The sequence below is a fragment of the Ictidomys tridecemlineatus genome, chromosome 1 (assembly GCF_052094955.1).
Source record: "Ictidomys tridecemlineatus isolate mIctTri1 chromosome 1, mIctTri1.hap1, whole genome shotgun sequence".
NCBI classification, from domain to species: Eukaryota; Metazoa; Chordata; class Mammalia; order Rodentia; family Sciuridae; genus Ictidomys; species Ictidomys tridecemlineatus.
The window spans coordinates 173,950,983-173,971,098 of NC_135477.1; the positions used below are offsets into that span (position 1 = coordinate 173,950,983).

Genomic DNA, 20,116 nt, shown 5'->3' on the forward strand with positions numbered 1-20,116 from the left:
TCCAAATTCCTCAATAGGACACCCATAGCGCAAGAGTTAACAACTAGAATTAACAAATGGGACTTACTCAAACTAAAAAGTTTTTTCTCAGCAAAAGAAACAATAAGAGAGGTAAATAAGGAGCCTACATCCTGGGAACAAATCTTTACTCCTCACACTTCAAATAGAGTCCTAATATCCAGAGTATACAAAGAACTCAAAAAATTAGACAAAAAGACAACAAATAACCCAATCAACAAATGGGCCAAGGACCTGAACAGACACTTCTCAGAGGAGGACATACAATCAATCAATAAGTACATGAAAAAATGCTCACCATCTCTAGCAGTCAGAGAAATGCAAATCAAAACTACCCTAAGATATCATCTCACTCCAGTAAGATTGGCAGCCATTATGAAGTCAAACAACAACAAGTGCTGGCGAGGATGTGGGGAAAAGGGTACACTGGTTCATTGTTGGTGGGAATGCAAATTGGTGCAGCCAATTTGGAAAGCAGTATGGAGATTTCTTGGAAAGCTGGGAATGGAACCACCATTTGACCCAGCTATTCCCCTTCTCGGTCTATTCCCTAAAGACCTAATAAGAGCATGCTACAGGGACACTGCTATATCGATGTTCATAGCAGCACAATTCACGATAGCAAGATTGTGGAACCAACCTAGATGCCCTTCAATAGATGAATGGATAAAAAAATGTGGCATTTATACACAATGGAGTATTACTCTGCATTAAGAAATGACAAAATCATAGAATTTGGAGGGAAATGGATGGCATTAGAGCAGATTATGCTAAGTGAAGCTAGCCAATCCTTAAAAAACAAATGCCAAATGACTTCTTTGATATAAGGGGAGTAACTAAGGACAGAGTAGGGACGAAGAGCAGGAGAAGAAGATTAACATTAAATAGGGACGAGAGGTGGGAGGGAAAGGGAGAGAGAAGGGAAATTGCATGGAAAGGGAAGGTGATACTCAGGGTTATACAAAATTACATACAAGAGGAAGAGAGGGGTAAGGGAAGAATAATACAAGTGGAAGAAATGTTTTACAGTAGAGGGGGTTGAGAGAGAAGAGGGGAGGGGAGGGGAGGGGAGGGGGGATAGTAGAGGACAGGATAGAGAGCAGAATTCATCAGACACTAGAATGGCAATATGTAAATCAATGGAAATGTAATTGATGTAACTGATGTGATTCAGCAATCTGTATACGGGGTAAAAATGGGAGTTCATAACCCTTTTGAATCAAACCGTGAAATATGATATATGAAGAAAGATGTAATGTTTTGAACGACCAACAATAAAAAAATTTAAAAAAGAAGCCTTGGGCAGATTTCATATACTGCTTCATCATATTTTAGCTACATATGGTTAAATAAAGTACATATTTTTATTTACTAGTCTACATCAAGATTTCAGAAAGTTTCCTAAATTTGACACGTGAGAATGTTTAATTCATCTTTTTAATTGACATTAAAAATCATACCGGCGAGTGCGATGTGATGTTTTTATCCATGTATACATTGTATGTCATTGAAATTAAAGGGAAGCATATCTATGTCCTCAAAAATTTGTCATGGCTTTGTGATGAAAACATTCAAATCCTTTCTTCTAGCTTTTATGAAATATACAGTATAATACCTTATCTATTGTTACCTGGAATCACCTTACTGTGCAATAGTACACTAGAACTTATTGTTCCTAACTATAACTTAGTACCCATTGACCAATAGTTCCCCATCTCTCTCCCTTTCCCCCACCCTCTTCGGCCTCTTGTAACCACGATTCTACTCTCACCTTCTGTGAGATTAACTTTCAGAGTGCAAATGTCTCTCAATGTACTGATTTCATTTCCTTTACCTATATATTCAGTAGTGGGATTGCTGGATCCTATACTAGTTCCATTTTTTAAATTTTTTGAGGAACCTCCATTCTATTTCCATAATGGCCGTGATAATTTACATTTCCACCAACAGTGTGTAAGGGTTTCCTTTTCCAGTGAAAATATTTCAAATCAAGAAGAGTCCTTTGAATAATTTGAAACTGGAAATTATGCACATAAAATAACTGTAGGCAAGATAAACATTTATAAAGCAATTAGTGTTTTACTGAATAATACCAATTCCACAGAACTTTAAGCATTCCAAATATATAAAATTACTGCTCTTTGTGTTGTTTGTTTCCATTGTAGTCTGTGAGTTTTGACCAGAAGCTTCTATAATAATACAGCTTACAGGAGTGTAAGCGCACTAGTATCAAGTAAATTAACTAGAGTCATATGAGGCCTCAGATTGTTTCAGTACACACGTACTTCTTTTTCTCTGCTTGCTCTTTCCTGACATTATTTAAACAGGTACAAGTCTACCTCACCTTTAAAAAGCAAAATATCTCTATTTGCACATCCACCCTCTGGCTATTGCTTCTACCCCTTACAGTCAAGTTCCTGTAGGAGTGGTTCATATATTCATCAGTTCATTTTCTATCTTGTTCATGCTTCATTTTATCCTCTCTGCAGCATCTGATACTGTGCTCATTCCCTCCTTGAAACACTTTCTCCTGGTTCCTGTAAGCTACTCTCTTCTCGTTTCCCTCTTCCTTCTCTCATCTTTCCTTTAGTGACTCCTCTTCCCTAGAGTCTCTCTTCAGACGTACCATTTTCAACTTTCCCTGTTTTAGTCAGCTTGGCATTGCAGTCACCAAAATACCTGACAAGAACAACAAAGAGGGAAAGTTCATCTGGGGCTCACAGTTTCAGCTGTCTCCATCCATAGATGACGAAGTCCATTGCTCTGGGCCGACAGTAAGGCATGACACCATGACTTGAGGATATACTGAAGGAAAGCAGGTCATCTCATGGTGGACAGGAAGCAGAGTTGGGGGCGGGGAGGAAGGGACCTCAGAGAAGATGTATGTCCTCTGTGACCCACCTCCTCCAGCCATGTCCCACCTGCCTACAGTTACCACCCAGTCTGTTCATTCAAACTAGGGTGGACTGATTTGCTTACAGTTCTCATGATCCAATAATTTTATTTCTAAACATTACTACATTAACATAGGAGCTTTAAGGGACACCTCATATCTAAATCATAATACTCCCTAGCTGATCTATTTTTATGATTCAATTTACCCACATAGTCTGGTGAGTCCCAGATTATCTGTGGAACCCAGTGTCTCTCCAGCTGAAGTCCTGCAGCTCAAAGTTTTCCCTTAGAAAGCCTGGTATTTTTCTTAAATTTCCTGATAAATATATAAATAGAACCCCATTCAACCTTTTGCTTAAACCAGAAACTAAGATATTTGATCACTAACCACAATCCATCCTTCCACCTCCTAAATCCCCTTGATTCTATCTCTATCTCACCATTTCCACTCTGATTCCCTCCCTTTCACTTTGTCACTTTTTGTCTGGATTAAAGCAATGTCCTTTTTATTTAAGAGAGAGAGAGAATTTTATATATATATATATATATATATATATATATATATATATATATATATATAACCAAAACGGGAGGAGACATCAAGGGATTCATCAATGCCATTTATTAAGCTTTGAAGTCAATCAGTCAGGCATCGGAGAGGCTCATTTTTGGGGTAGAAAAAGGCCAACAAGAAGGGTCTGTGTTTTATAGGTTACAACAAGGGGAACTTAATCAATGGAGACTTCAGCAGAACATGGGACTCTGGGCAGTCAGGAAAGAGGTTATAAAAGTCGGAAACACATTATTGCTGGGAAAGGATGAGAAGTCTCAAGCCTAGCACTCATCGCTTATCTTCTTCCTCTCAGGTCCATTGTCACCGAGAAAAGATTAATATTTGCCCTCTTCCCAGGGATTGTCATTTTCCATATCTTTCATTATCTTTGAATTCTATGGTTGGTTCCTCAAAGTCTGCAGTCACCAGAGCATGCCTCAAAGTCTGCAGTTCCTATATTCTAAGAATGATGGCTGTGAGCCAGGTGTAGTGGCACATACTTGTATTCCCAGCAACTGGGGAAGCTGAGGAAGGAGGCTCAGGAGTTGAAAGCCAGCCTCAACAAAAGCAAGGCTACAAGCAACTCAGTGAGACCTAGTCTCTAAATAAAATATAAAATAGGGTTGGGGATGTTGCTCAGTGATTGAGTGCCCCTGAGTTCAATCCCTGTATACACACACACACACACACACACACACACACACACACACACACACACAAAGAGAGAGAGAGAAAATAAATAAAAAGAATGGTGGATGTGGTATTCACAATACTTCAGGATGAATAACTGCTTCTCTACCCAGTTTCGTTGCTAGAACATTCCTCATACCTTCATACTTTAGCCAGAGTGATCTACATTTCATTCACAGAAATCAGTTTACTCTTTCCCTTATGCCTTTGTGCATAGTGTTGTTTTTGTCTGCATTGTCTTTTGCAATCATCTCTTCATTTGGCTAAATCTTTCAAAATCCAGATCAGGAGAAGACCCAGTAGCCTAATGGATAAGGCATTGGCCTCCTCAAAATCCAGATCAGGAATTATATTATCTTGGAAATCTCTAAGAAGCCCCTTCCTCCATGGTGACCTTTAACACTGACTTAGCTTAAATCTTCTCATGTGCTCTTCTGGAACACATGAGAGTGCCCACCTCTTCATGCCACTGACTCTAGAGTTTGCATCTCTTCCTGAAATTTTTTTTGTGTGATTTGTTTTGTTTTGAAGACAAACTGAAACATGTAATATGTTACCTTAATTACATGTTTTCCCTCCACACTCATGCAGCCACCCTTGGAATTCTAAGGAAGAGGGTTCCCATGGTCCTCTAGCAGCAGCAGAAACTCATGCTAGAAAGAGGCTTTGACCCACCACCGACAGGAGGCAGTAGTAAACAACCAACTCGGGACTCACTAATTGTTAGGATAATGAGGTTGGGGTAGAGGAAAGAGCAAAGGCAAAATCAGATAGGGGAAAGAAGAGTTAAAAGGCTAGAGAGACAAGGGAAGTTGTGACCTAAAGCAAAGAAGCTATCATCAGTTTACTGCCACCCTAGGTAACAAAGGTTCTGACCGAGGAGGATCCTGATTTCAGTACAATGTAAAGGGAAAAGAAATTTAAATTAGAATGAGGAATCAAAGAAGCCACTGCCAAGCAAGTTATCTTCAAAGGAACAGAACAGAGTAGATTCACCAGAGCATGCCTGGAGAGGTGGAGGAGGCTATAAATAGTTACAAGAAAAGATCAGGAAGTAGATACTTTCCTGAGGGTCTCACTTGAGTTCTTTTTGATCCTCTCTTCCTTGGTTGTCTTCATAGTTGAACAATTCTATATTCAAACATTCTATACATTTGTCAGTGAATCTGAACAGAAGGTAAAATGCTTGCATATTGTGTGTGTGTGTGGGGGGGGGATCCTTTAACACCTCCAAGATGGAAATAGAAACAATTAGGAATTTCCCTGTGAGTCAGGGCAGTATTAGACACATCACCAGTGTTAAACCTGCCTGTCATAATCCTCATTGCTCAAAGGCTCTTCTATACTACCCTGTAGAGAATATGATCAAATCTTCCCGTTACTGTCTGGATTCCTGCCTAGCTTCAAGGTAATTATTCTGAGCATTAGTTCTTATTGTACTTAAATGCTGATAGAGAAAAAAGTACAAAGACAGGAATTGAATATATCATTGAATCTAGACCATACTCTACAAATCAGCCAGTTAAACAATTCTTGATAGGATGTCATCTATAAATCTACACTTCTTTAAAAATAAAATCATAGGTAATGTAAGATTCATTTTTCTTATTTTCCAAGAATATATAATTGTTAATTTTTAGATTTTTCTAGTTAGGTCTTTTAAATTTATCAAATGATGGTCTGTATCTAATACTATGGAATAAAATGGCAGGGGAAGGGGAAGAAGAAAAGGAAAAGAAAGTTCATTTGATTTGATTTGTATTTAGTTACTATTTCTTCAGTGCTAGTGAAACAATGTTTTACATAAAAAGTAAAAATATTCAAATCTTGAAGAATACATTTTTTTATAGAAACAATGATATATTTTCTAAAGCTTTCAAGTGAAAATGTCAAGTGTAAATAAGATGTAGAAATTAATACATGCAATGAACATATTTTTATTTCTGCTAAACATTTCTACTACTCTGATTTTCCTTCTAGGCTGAGAATAGAAGACTTAGTCTTACAATAAAAAACAAACATATGTTTAAGCAAGACATTAAAAAAAAGAAACATTAGCCAGGCTCAGTGGTACATGCCTGCAATCCCAATGACTCAGGAGGTATAAACAGGATGATTGCCATTTCTGGGACAGCCTGGGCAATTTAGCAATCCCCTGTTTCAAAATTTGAAAATAAAAATAAAAAAGGGCCAGGATATATCTCAGAGATACAATACCCTTGGGTTTGATCCCCACTACTGCAAAAATAAATAAATAAATACATACATACATTAAAAATGTTAGGGGTTAGAGATACAGCCCAATTGTAAAATGTTTGCCTAACATACATAGAGCTCTGGCACCAGCACCAAAAAAGAAAAAAGAAGGGAGAGTAAAAATAAAAGTTTGTGACTTTGTAAGTTAATAATAAAGGCCACCATTTATCAAGTAATTTGTTGTATTCTGGGAATACTGCCTAACTCATTATGTATTTTCATTATTTAATCCTCTCAATTACCCTATGAGTAAGATATTTTTTACTTCCTATTTTTGATAAAATAGAAACTTAGTGTTATTAAATAACTTGCTTACAGTCACAAAGCTAATAAGTTTATTTTATTCTTAAATCTATGTGCTCATATTACCCACAATACTATATGTTCTACAAGGCAAGGAACTACTCTAGTCTGACCTCCACTGGCACAAATTAGAAGTTCAATAAATATTAACAAACTTGTGTGTGCTTGTCATTGCTATAAATATTTTATAGTTCTTAAACTCTTTTTCTTATATAGTGGAAATTTAATAATTAGGAATAACAGGACCTAAAAACTGAAAGGAGAACTGTACATTTGCAAACTCACATATTTTTGCAGGTAGTATTTTCAATTAAATTTAAATTACCAAGGTAAGCCAGGCCTGGTGGTGCAGGCCGGCAATCCCAGATACTAGGGAGGCTGAGGCAGGAAAATCACAAGTTGGGAGGCCAGGTTGGCAACTTAGCCAGACTCTGTGTCAAAATAAAAAATTCACAGGGCTGGAATTCAGTTCAGTGCTATAGTGTCCTAGGTTCAGTCTCCAGCATCACAAAAAAAATCAATAAAGTACCAATTTATTTTCATTGTCTACTTTCAAGGGCAGCAAAAGCCCCTTCCCCATTTGTGCCACAACTTCTAAAACTGACCTGATAATTTGACTGAGGTATTATCTTGAGGCATTAACTTTTTCTCCCTTATCCTTCCTCCCCCTTCCCCTTCACACCACCGTCCCCAATTCCAGGGCTTGGTCTTGGGCCTCTGGCTCAGGAAAGTACATGGCAAGGCAAACAGCAGAGGTACCAGCAAAATCTTTCAGATTTTTACTTTTTCATTGCCCAGAGAACCATGGAACAGGAATTGACCATGAGGACAAAGATATCTAGCTGCAGTCTGTACGCGCTGAGGACTGATCTCTTATGCCCGCTTCCTCAGACTTAATGTTAACTAGTAGACCCTGATTACTTGTGATAATCCAGGAGAGAGGGAAGGAATCCAGAAAGAGTTCCAGCTAATTATTTTCCCACTAACCTGGCAGGGAAAAGGCCAATATAGATTAAGTTCATTATATTAAATAAGAAGAGTGATATTACTCTACACCCAGATAGGAGACTGAAATTCATTCACTACAATGAAGATTTTCCTGTATTGCTCTTAATGGTCCGCCACACAGTTTTCGTTTTAAATCAACTTAACTGTTTACATTACTATTTAAATTTGTTTTAAAAGCATGTTCAAAAAAAATTAGTAGAGAATCAAGAAATTACACAGTCCAACGCCATCACACTATTTGACAAATTACACAAAAAAGCAAAACGGGACGAAGATAGTCGATTTCCAAAGTTCACAAAGAGAACCTGCTGGAATTTAAATAAACCGCACCACAGAAAATCTACCACCTCTCCATGTGTAATGGAAAAAATCAAAGCTTGACTTTTTTTTTTTTTAACTTGTCATTGTATTTTTAGAAAGAGGAGGCAGAACCACTATGCAATTACAATACTGCAGAGAAAATTCCCCGTACATTCTGGAACGATAGTCTGACAGTTTGGCAGGCGGCAGAACGACCCGCCGTGACAAGCGCTGGCACGTTGTATTTAGTTCGGCCCCCTCCAGCGTGAAGACCCTTTAGAAAATTCTCCAATGAGAGACGCTTAGGGGTAGGGGCGTGGCCTCAACGGGGCGGAGAATTCGAGTCCTTATAATAGGAAGTGTGCGCTGATTGGCCAAGCTTTTTTGCCTCTATGGACCAGCCCTCTTTGGGCCACGGAGGCCATCCATCAAAAGAACCACACCAATCAGCGGCAAAAATGCTTCCCCCGCGGGAAAGGCCCGCCCTCCAATATATCACTCCGGAGGCCAGGCGTGGCCCCTTCGGCTCGGAGCTGACCCTGAGGAGTGCAGAGGCGTCTCGGCTGCGTTGCTGAAACCACCACCCGCAGCTCCCCCTCCCCGGGCCTTTCCAGTCTGTCTCTGGAATCCCCTCCCCTTCGCGATCTCTCGGATTTGATATCCTGGGGCGAAGTGGGAGTTAGGCCCGGGGAGGGTGGTTACTGCTGAGGAGCCCCCGTCTCTGTCAAGGTGAGCTGAGTGGGGTCTCGGGTGACTCTCGGGCGGGTGGAAAGCAGGGTGGAGGCACGCGCGGAGGGCTAAGTCTGGCCCGCGCCCTAGTCCTGAGAGTGTGTGCACAAGCCCAGGCTAGTCTGAGCCTGGAGGGGCGGAACTGGCTCAGTGCTCCTGAGGTGTCAGTCCCAAGGACCACTCCAGGACCCCTGAAGTTAGTGGTTCAACCCTAAGGTGTCCTGCCTTCCCGTCGTTAAATTGATGTGAGGCTTTAGTTAACTTCCGCGTATCTAGACTTAACTGTTGCGGGGTCTTAGTTGTATTATGCACAGTTACAGTAATTCCCAGGTTCGTCTTGCAGACTAGGTTACCGCACCCCGCCCCGCCAGCCTACTACGTGCCCCGCAAAGCACCGTCTCCCCCATAATACTGATAAAAATCAACCATTAGGAGCACCATGCTACACTCTTTAATCATCTTGTGTAATCATTACAATCAGATATTGTTACCTTCATCTTAGATGTGGAAATGCGCTCATTATTGTTCAATGATTATTAAGCATCTACCTATGCGCTAAGCTCTAAACGATTTCATTTTAATCTGCATAGGTAGACTTGTGCAGGTAATAACCTTTTTCCCACTTTACATAAAAGTTAAGGAAAATTAAGTAACATGAATGGTTCACATTGTTAATACAATACATGCTACTGTTCGATCCCAAAGTTTTGGTATCCTGCCTTACAATGTCTGTTCATTTGTTATCCATTGTCAGTAAGCAACTTGCACAATATTTCTTGAAGACTTACATTTTAAAAAAATGTATAGTTCTTGTGTTCTAGAAACTCAGAATTTACAATGTGACCAACTTGTAGAAGCGGGCAGGGGTAATGTAACAGCACTTTGCAATGATTTAGATTCCCTAGCCCCATTGAGAGAGGGAAGATATGTACTATAGAATACCTCTTTGCACAATACAAAGATAGCCAAGGAAAGCAGAAAGAGCTACTGTTACTCCTAACTGGGATTTGTTCTATATATAGATGATAGAGGTACTGACAACAACTGACTCTCAGAAACTGCTACACCAGCTGAATACCCTGTTGGAACAGGAGTCTAGATGTCAGCCAAAGGTCTGTGGCTTGAGGCTAATTGAGTCTGCCCACGATAATGGCCTCAGAATGACTGCAAGACTAAGGGACTTTGAAGTAAAAGATCTTCTTAGTCTAACTCAGTTCTTTGGCTTCGACACGGAGACATTTTCTCTAGCTGTGAATTTGCTGGACAGATTTCTGTCTAAAATGAAGGTATGTTTAAGCTATATTTCCCTGAATATTTCTTAATTTTGTTCATTGTGATAGAGATGTAGTTGCTAGCTTCCGCCTGATACTCATAAACTTTTGTATATTCAGCAAATAACCAAAACACTATAGGAATTTTGTGCACTACTGTATTAGATGCTTCCTTACCATAATCAAGAATAATGTATCATTTATTAGTTAGGAGATGGAAAATAGCCCAATATCAAATAATTGCAGAGTCTTCATGACAATAGGATTTATTTTTACATAATTATAAAAGCATAGACTATAATTTGTTCTCATTCTGTCCCCAGTATTTCCCTTTCACCTCTTCTCCCCATCTGTTCCCTATTCTCTACTGGTCTTTCTGCTATTTATAGTTTTTTTAAATTAGTGTGTTGTGAATGTACATGATGGTGAGATTCACTGTAGTGTATTCATATATGTACATAGGAAAGTTAGGTCAGATTCATTCCACTATCTTTCCTTGTCCCACCCTCCTCCCTTCCTTTATTTCCCTTTGTCTACTCCACTGATCTTTCTTCTATTCTTTTTTTTTAAAAAATCTCCCCCCAACACCCCCCCACCCTATTTTTTTGATTAGCTTCCACATATCAGAGAAAACATTCAGCCTTTGACTTTTGAGGACTGGCTTATTTCACATAGCAAGAGTCTCCAGTTTCATTCATTTAACCTAGGTTGGCTCCATAGCTTGGCTTGGCTAGTGTGAATAGTGCTACTGTATGCACAGTTGTTTTTTAAATTTAACAAAGTTTGTTAAAGGCAGAATGCTAGATTATGATTAAGAATGAGGATATATTTCTCTACTAATCATAACAAATTCTAATTGTTTTAACTATTTCAGTTTCAAGAAGTATCATTTTCCAGGAGTATGGGTATATAGTTATTTCTCTGTAAGACATCCGTGTAGCTTTCAAGCTTAAAAGCTTAACTGTTAAAAGTACATCTGCCTTCCCTGTACCCACAAGATCATTGGATAATGTCAAAATTAGAATGAAACTCACATTTTAGTCTTTAGTAGCTAACACAATGCATCATGTATAGAAAGAATTCAGATATTTGTTGAATTGAATGGTTGAAAAACTTATTAAACAACTCTTTAGACACCATGTGTGGGCACTACCTTTGAGTCTGTGTTTCACAAAATGAAGAGTATAGAGCTGTCTTTCAAATATAATAGTTTTATGTGGGAATGTTTCTACAGATAATAGTCATAGGAGAAGTCATAATAATAAGAAAATTAATTGGGGATGGGGATGTGGCTCTCGCTTGCCTGGCATGCGTGCAGCCAGGGTTCGATCCTCAGCACCACATACAAACAAAGATGTTATGTCCACCAAGAACTAAAAAAAATAAATGTTAAAATTCTCTCTCTCTCCCCCCCTCTCTCTTTAAAAAAAAGAAAAGAAAAAGAAAATTAATTATGCTTTAAAAGAAGTGTACATTTACTGTTAAAGGCTTATAAGAGAAAAATTTAAAAATTAAAATTTTTTTCAAAAATGTTCTAAGAGGAGAACAGAGATATTGATTAAAACCTTACAGTTTCACACTGTAGACATTTAGAAAATGACAAATACATAAAAAGGATTTGTTGTAGATTGAAATTTATAGCAAAGTAAATGGTATGTTATAGTAGTATTTTTAAAATATTTTTGATTACTGCAAAAACAGTGTGGAAAAAAAAAATAACATCCTGGAAGGAAAACTGTGTATAAGCTATAACATGTTTGAGTACTTGTGTTAAGTCATTGACCAGTTAAAGTCAGAATTTTGTTATGCTGAAGCCACACATTGTACTGAAAACTAGTTATATTGGTCAAAAAATAGTTCCAACAGGGGTACGTAGTGTTGACAGGCTACATTTTAGGTATAATGACTCATAATGATGAGTCTGAGTTCTATATTATCCTTTGTTCTATATTAATTGAAATATGATAGACGCATCGGCTTGGTTTTTGTTTTTAGGTACAGCCCAAGCACCTTGGGTGTGTTGGACTCAGCTGCTTTTATTTGGCTGTAAAATCAATAGAAGAAGAAAGGAATGTCCCATTGGCAACTGACTTGATCCGCATAAGTCAATATAGATTCACGGTTTCAGACCTGATGAGAATGGAAAAGATTGTATTGGAGAAGGTGTGTTGGAAAGTTAAAGCTACTACTGCTTTTCAATTTCTGCAACTCTATTACTCACTCATTCAAGAGAACTTGCCATTTGAAAGGTATGTGCACTTTGTTTTGAACAAATGAACTTTAGAAATTTGAATGATATTGTCTATATATTGCATAAAATCAATATTTGTAACAGTGTAGCACCTAATTCAGATTTATAGGAAAAGAACATTCAATAGGTACAGAAATAGATTAAAATGAAAATAAATCTTGATATTTGTGGCAAGATTCTGTTCATTTTATTTATTTTTGGCTCAAATCATTTAAAACTCAGGTTAAAAACTTAATGTCTCTGATTAAAAGGGAAATTTCTTTTACTTCAAATGACTTCTTATGATAAATGTGCGTATTGTTTTTAAAAATAGATTTCAATATTTTTTTAAAAATTGTTCCTGACTAGATATAATAAAATCACTTCCATTTTCTTTTTAAAGGAGAAATAGCCTTAATTTTGAAAGACTGGAAGCTCAACTTAAGGCATGTCATTGCAGGATCATATTTTCTAAAGCAAAGGTAAATATTTTATAAAGAGTAAACATTTATGTAGATCTGTTTTTATATTTGACATTTATATTATATTTATTTCTTTTCAGCCTTCTGTGTTGGCTTTGTCCATCATAGCTTTGGAGATTCAAGCACAGAACTGTGTAGAGTTAACAGAAGGAGTAGAATGTCTTCAGAAACATTCCAAGGTATGTCAAGGTCATAGCTTAAATCCTATTAACAACTGTGAAAGAAACTTGACCACTTGTACTATCTCCTGAAATAAAATGTGTTTATTTGAAACTTAAGTAGCTAGCCTTGAATCATTTTTGACAAGGAAAGACACATGTTAGTAGGCTGTATTTGTTACTGTAGTTAAATACAAGACTTTATTTTAATTCATTAATAACTTTTAAAATTTTATGTGCAGATACATGGCAGAGATTTGACCTTCTGGCAGGAGCTTGTATCCAAGTGTTTAACTGAATATTCATCAAACAAGTGTTCCAAACCCAATGTTCAGAAGTTGAAATGGATTGTTTCTGGACGTACTGCACGGCAACTGAAGCATAGTTACTATAAAATAACTCACCTTCCAACAATTCCTGAAACGGTTCCTTAACTGGCAAATATGGTTGTTATTCTTCATATAGAGAAATTTTTCCAATGACATAATTTTCTTCTACAATTGAAAAATTACAATATTATTTTCAAAATAAGCAAAATGGAGTTGGAATAGCAGAGGGAAAAATGACATTGATCTAGTCAGCTAATATTTGAAAGCATTTCCTACATATAAGGTGCAACACCCTTAGAGAAAGGAATTATCCAACCTCTAATATGTTTGTTTCACTTAATGACCATTTAAATTATCAGCTTAGAAAACATCCTCAATGATAGATAGTCCAAATTTGTAAAGTAGCACTGAAATAGGAACCCCCGCCAATCATCTTGCAGTATGCATAACCCAAGCTTTAGCTCATTTAAAGTTATATAAGCCTAAGTAGGATAAGAGGACCAAAAATATCCATTAAAACAAAACAAACAACAAACAAAAAACCAATTTGGCCCATATTTTTAAAAAATCATACTTAAAGAAAGAGTAATATAAGGAGATGATCTCTGCACTGGGAAATTGCCAGTGTATCATTGTTATAGCAGTTGAACTACTCAGAAGTAATTAGATGATAAAAAATGTAAACTTGGCCACTGCATGTTATATATTCTTGTCATCTAAATTTCTTAACTCACAGTAATGATTTATCTTTTTTCTCTTAAAACAAAATGTTAATATTTAACATCTACATATGATCATGAATCTGAGAATAATGAACAGTTAACTTGTAGTAATAATTAGGCAGACTTCTGCTAAGTTGGGATTTTTTGTTTTGGTTGTTGTTTACTTAAGGTCTATTTCTGTAGCAATAAAAAACCTCTTCTCTTGAGGCCTTTTCTCCAGAACCCTGAGATGTGGATTCCATGTTATAATGAATTTAAGCTATAAAGCCTAGCAGAATGTTCTCGGACTTAAAAAAACTGTCTAATAGTATGATGTAGTAAAATAATGTTTAGATTAAATTCACCTTTGAAGCATTCAAATGAAGCTAAAGGCATAAATGTGAAACAGTGATTATAAGCATGGGAAGGTAAACTGTGAATCTTCATTTCCTACATTGATTTTTCTGTACAGATCAATATGTTGTATTTAGGTGGTACTGAAATGGTAACCTACTTAAATTATCAGATTTACATCAAAAATGAACATTTCACAAAAGCACTTTAAGGCAAGATAAGGGTTAACAGTCTAGGCAATGTAAATGATTTCTTGGCACCTATAATTCAAGTAATAGATAATTCAGAGATGAGGGTTCAATGCTATATGAGAATTACATTTAAATTTGAGGGCATTTTATATAAAGCAAAAATTATAGACCTAGTAAATTTGGCATAATCATTATCTTTAATATTTCTTCTAGAAACAGGTGATGTTTGTATTCATGATATAAAAACTTTTACATAGAATTTACTGCCTCATTAAGAAAATGTTTCTATTATATTAGTAACTCAAAATAAATTAACACTTTGAAAAGTTGCTTTACCCTGTTAAAGTTAAATTTAGGCCAGATAAAGCACTCCCCAAAGTTTTTACTACAGACAACTGCCATTGCTTCTAATGTAAAATTTTGTTTAACCCATTATGTCCCATCATTCTATATACAGGGCACCTATAAAAACCTATAGAATTTTATAGGAGCCCTATAAAACTCCTTCATTTTTAGGTGTCCTGTATATAGGATGGGATATAATGGGTTAAGAAAATATACTTTCACAAATGCCCCTATTGTGTCTTACGTAGGCAACTTCTAATTATGAGATCTCTGAGGTAGTGTTCACTATTCTCCAGATCAGCGTGTGAATATAAGGAGACATACCATGTTAAAGTGTTGTAAGCAATGATTCAGTGTAGTGTGTAGCCTGAGTCTATCCAGAAAGGCTGTAACCAATTTTGACAATGTTATGGATATATAAGCACTGAAAAATAAACCAAAGAACCACAGTTTATTTTATCCTTAACTTTTATAAGGTATGTCAAGGATAACTTTTCAGTTTTCCCAAAAGATTGATATTTCAATATTTTGAAAACATCAGTGTTAATTTTGAGTTGACAGATGTAACCTAACAAACTACCATTATGTTTGGTACTAAGGAATATACCTTTCAATAAAATTATTGAAATGCAATCCTTTGCTGGGTGGTTTTGTTCCTTTTCTGATTATTTTAGCATAGTAATAAAATAATAAAAATGATAAAAGATCTGTCTCTATTTAGTATATTGAAATTTTTTACTAAAGATACATGAAAGCAGAAATTAAAATCTCTTTTAATGTACAGCCACTACCTAATTGACACTTTGTAATATTTTGATACAACAAGTTAATGTTTAATGCATTAAAAAGATGTTTGTGCAATATTAATCACTTTTGTCGTTTAGATTCATCACTGCTATGGATGTAGATTCCACCCACCTGAAGCTTTTTTGTTCTGAGAAAAAAGAGAAAGGTTTATTGCTTTGAAGGCAACATGGGACTCCTATCCCAAAGACTGTGATTCCCCCACCCCAAGTTTTGTGCAAACCCTCTCAACCTAATTAACTAGCATTCCAGCAGCAAAGTGACTAATTATGTTAATCCTGGTTGGATCAGTTGGTGATTATTGTTCAATAGAAACAATATATGATCTCAAATTATTAATATTTAACTACAACTAATAAGATATCTTATAATGTGGACATTGCCAGTAATTACTGATCAAAGAAAAAACTCTTTTGCACTTGACTCCTATTAGACATTTAAAAAACCTTTAATAGTGTTATTTTTTAAAAAGTTACCTGATTGTTTTTCTAATTATGAAACATGCTGTCTAAATTGAGATATACTACACACTACTATCCTTAGAGCTATTTCTGTGCTAACTTTTTTTTATAAAGTCATTTTTATTTATTCTTTTATTTTGTAGTGCTGGGGATTGAACCCAGTGCTTTGTGCATGCTAGCCAAGCGTTCTACCACTGAGCTACATTCCCAACCCTTAACTAATATTTTAAAGCTGGCAATGGCAGTTTTTGTTGTCAGGTACTATTACTACATGTTTTATATGAGTCATCATGTGTAATTCTCTAAAGTGAGTGAGGCCATCCAAATTTACAAATGAAGTAGAAGTACAGAGAAGCTAAATGATTTGCCTCTGGTCACTTACTTGGTACTTGGAGGGGGAATTCAAATCCAGGCAGTTCTGACTCCAGAGGCCATGTTCTTACCATACTCTTACCTCTTACATTACCTTGTAATATAGATTAATTGGAAATAGAGGATTCATTGGACTCATGTGAAACTGTAATTTCTAACAAAACTAATTCTAGCCACATTAACTTCAGTGTTGTTATGATCATGACAATAATAATAGAGAATTTTACAGTAATTAATTTTTGTAAGATGTCATTGCTTATACACTGCCAAATTGTGACACAACTTTACATAAGCCAAAACAGTAAACAAAATAATTGAACTAGAAGATAAAACAATTTTTATGTCAATTCAACAAAGTATACTGAGGAGCAACCAAAATTACTAAGGATAATGGACATACAATGATAAAGCAATTGACTGACTAAAATGAAAATCCTAAAGTTGTAGACACAGAATATCACAACTTAAAAATACATCAATCAAACTGACAACACTGAAAAGTGAAATGGTCAAATCAGTTAGGGAATTAAAACATTCCTGTCAGTAATATATAGAATTATTGGAAAACTAGCAAAAATGTAGAACTGAATAAAACCACCAACCAAATCTGACTTAAACCATCTTAAAAATGCTTCCTAAGCATTCTTTTCAAGCACATGTAAATAGTCACACCAAGGACCCTTTCATGGATCTTAAAAAGAATCTTAACAAATTTAAAAGATCTTAAATAATAAAATGTTTTCTGAACATAAAATAGAAATCAATAGGGAAATCTGCAAGTGCTTGGAAATTAAAGATTAATGATTCATGGCTCTAAAAGGAAGCCTTAAAAGGAATTTGAAAATAATTTAAACAGTGTAAATGAAAATAACACTGTAGAGTGCAACTAAACTAATACTCAGCAAATTACAGCATCAACTGCTTCTATTGAATAGGAAAAAGAGTCTAAATCAATAAGCTTTAACTTTGGGTAAAAAATAAAACCCAAAACAAGCAAAAGGAAGAAAAAAAACAGAGGAACTGATGAAATTCAACACCAACACTAGACAAAAATTAACAAACTTAAAAATCACTTATTTGAAAAGAGTAAAAACGCTGGGACAGTGGCACTTGCCTATGATCCCAGCAATTTGGGAGACTGAAGGATTACAATTTCCAGGCCAGCCTCAGTAACTTAATGAGAACTTGTCTCAAAAAATAAAAAAGGCTATAGTTCATACTAGTTGAATCCCTAGTACTAAAAATGAAAAGAAGAATAAAACTGATAAACATTAAAGACATTCAAAGAACACAAAGAAATATGAACAAATACAATCACAGTAAAATGAACCAATTCTTTATGTTTTTGTTTTGTACTAGGTATTGAAGCCAGGGATGTTCCACCACTAAGCTATAGCCCCAGCCCCTTTTGTTTATTTAAGTTGTAGAGGTTGGCCTTGAATTTGCAATTCTCTTGCCTCAGCGTCTGGAGATGTTGGGACTACAGGTAAGCACCACTGTGCCAGGATTAAACCAATTCCTTGAAAGACAAGAAGTACTAAAACTTAACCAAAATGAACTGGATAGCTTAAATAAATTATATAATTATTTTTTTAAAAATAAATGCTTATTTAAAATCTTTCTGGCAAATTCATAAAGGATTAAGATTCTACAGTGTCTCTTTCAGGAAATTAAATCTAGATAGATCAACTGAACAATATCCATGACCAAGTCTGGGGTGGGGGGTGTGGAGATAAACAATTTCAAAGTTTAAAAATCAATATAAAGACACCATATTAATGTTCTAAACAGGGTAAAAACATTTGATCAAAGCAAAATCATTTGAGAAAATTCAACATACTCTGATAATAAGCTCAGCTAACTAGAAATCAATAGATGGGAACCTCCTCAATCTGATGAAATTATGTATGAAAAAACTACAGCTAATTGGACACAGTGGCTCCTGTCTATAATCCCAGCAACCCAGGAGGGTGAGGAAGATTGAAGTTAGAAGCTAGCCTCAGCAACTTAGTGAGGCACTGTCTTAAAATTAAAAAATAATAATAATATAAAGCTGTAAATGTATAGATAGAACTGGAAAGGTAGCTCAGTGGTAGAGTACCGCCCCCCTCATTCTGCCCCCCACCCCACTGCTGGTTTAATCCCCAGTAACAAACAGAACAAAATAAATGTACAGCTAATATCCTACTTAATGATGAAAAGCTATGCTTTCAAAACCCTAAAGAACAGATAAGATCACTTTTTCCACTTTATTGTTCTAGCTGGTGTACCAGGCAGGAAAAAGTAATAAAAGGTATATAGACTAAACACGATAAAATAAAACTTCCTATTTATGGTTTATGTAGAAAACTCAAGGAAGGGATCAATAACAATAAGAACAAAAAACTCCTAGAACTAATCATTGAGTGTAGTAAAGTAACAGACTATAAGTCAACAAACAAAACTCTAACATATTTGTTGTAGATGCTAGTAATATACAAATGAAAACCCAAATTTCAAAAACATTTACAGTATCTCCTCCCTGAAAATGAACACTTAGGAATAAATCTAACAAAATAGATAAACTACAAACAACACAAAATGCTGAAGGCTGAAATCAAAAAGGAGCTAAATGGAGAGATACTTAATGTTCTTGGATTGAAAGACTCAGGCAATTCCATTCAAAACCCTATCAGGAATCAGGAGACTAAGGCTGGAGGATCAAAAGTTCCAAGTCAGTCTAGCAACTGAGCAAAACCTTGTCTCAAAATAAAAAGGGCTAGGGATGTGCCTCAGTGAAAGAGCTCCATGGATTTAATTCTCAGTACTGCCAAAAAAAAGCTACAAGGATTTTTTCATAGATATTGCCTGGCTGATTCTAAACTTTATATAGAAAGATAAGGAAATAAAATAGCCAAAACAATTCTGAAAAGGAATAAAGTTGAAGGAATCATGCTAACCAATTGCAATATAAAGCTATAATAATCCAGGCAGTATGGTATTTTTAAAGGATCTACACATAGTTCAATGGAAAAGAGCATACAAAAACACATAAATATATAACAACTGATTTTTGAACAAAGGTGCAAAGAGAATTCACTGGGGAATGGATAGTCTTTTCAACAAATCATTTTGAAATAAATGAATAGCCACATACAAAAAAAATCACCTCCACCTAAACTTCATACCTTATACAAAGTTAACTTAAAACAGCCCACTGATTTAAATGTAAAACATAAAATCATAAAACTTTAAGACAAAAACAAAGGAAAGAATCCTTATGATTGGGTTTAAGGAAAGCATTCTGAGATATGATACCAAAAGCATGATCTACTAACATGATGATTAGACTTCATCAAAATTAAAAACTTCACTGCTTCAAAAGGTACCATCATGAAAGTGAAAAATAACCCACAGGACAATTTACAAATCATATACCAGATATTTGAGGTAATATATAAAGAACTTTAAATAATATGACAATCCAATTTGAAAATGGGCAAAGGGGCGGGTGTGGTGGTACATACTTGTAATCCCAAAAGCTCAGCTAAGGAAGGAGGAATGCAAGTTCAAAGCCAGCCTAACAACTTAGCAAGGACCTGTCTCAAAATTTAAAAATAAAATAAAAAGGGGGCTGTGATTCAGTGGTTAAGCACTCCTGGGTTGAATTGTTGGTATCAAAAAAAA

The 20,116-nt window shown here is 35.8% G+C and overlaps 1 protein-coding gene across 1 annotated transcript; it reads left to right on the top strand.

Moving 5' to 3' along the window:
- The first annotated feature begins 8,488 nt into the window (after nt 1-8,488).
- On the top strand, nt 8,489-15,446 carry Ccng1 (cyclin G1). Its single transcript, XM_005325414.5, has 6 exons — nt 8,489-8,752; nt 9,775-10,038; nt 12,019-12,272; nt 12,657-12,735; nt 12,816-12,914; nt 13,136-15,446. The coding sequence occupies exons 2-6, from the start codon at nt 9,775-9,777 to the stop codon at nt 13,325-13,327; spliced, it is 888 nt and encodes a 295-aa protein (XP_005325471.1). The 5' UTR covers nt 8,489-8,752; the 3' UTR covers nt 13,328-15,446.
- The last annotated feature ends 4,670 nt before the right edge of the window (nt 15,447-20,116 follow it).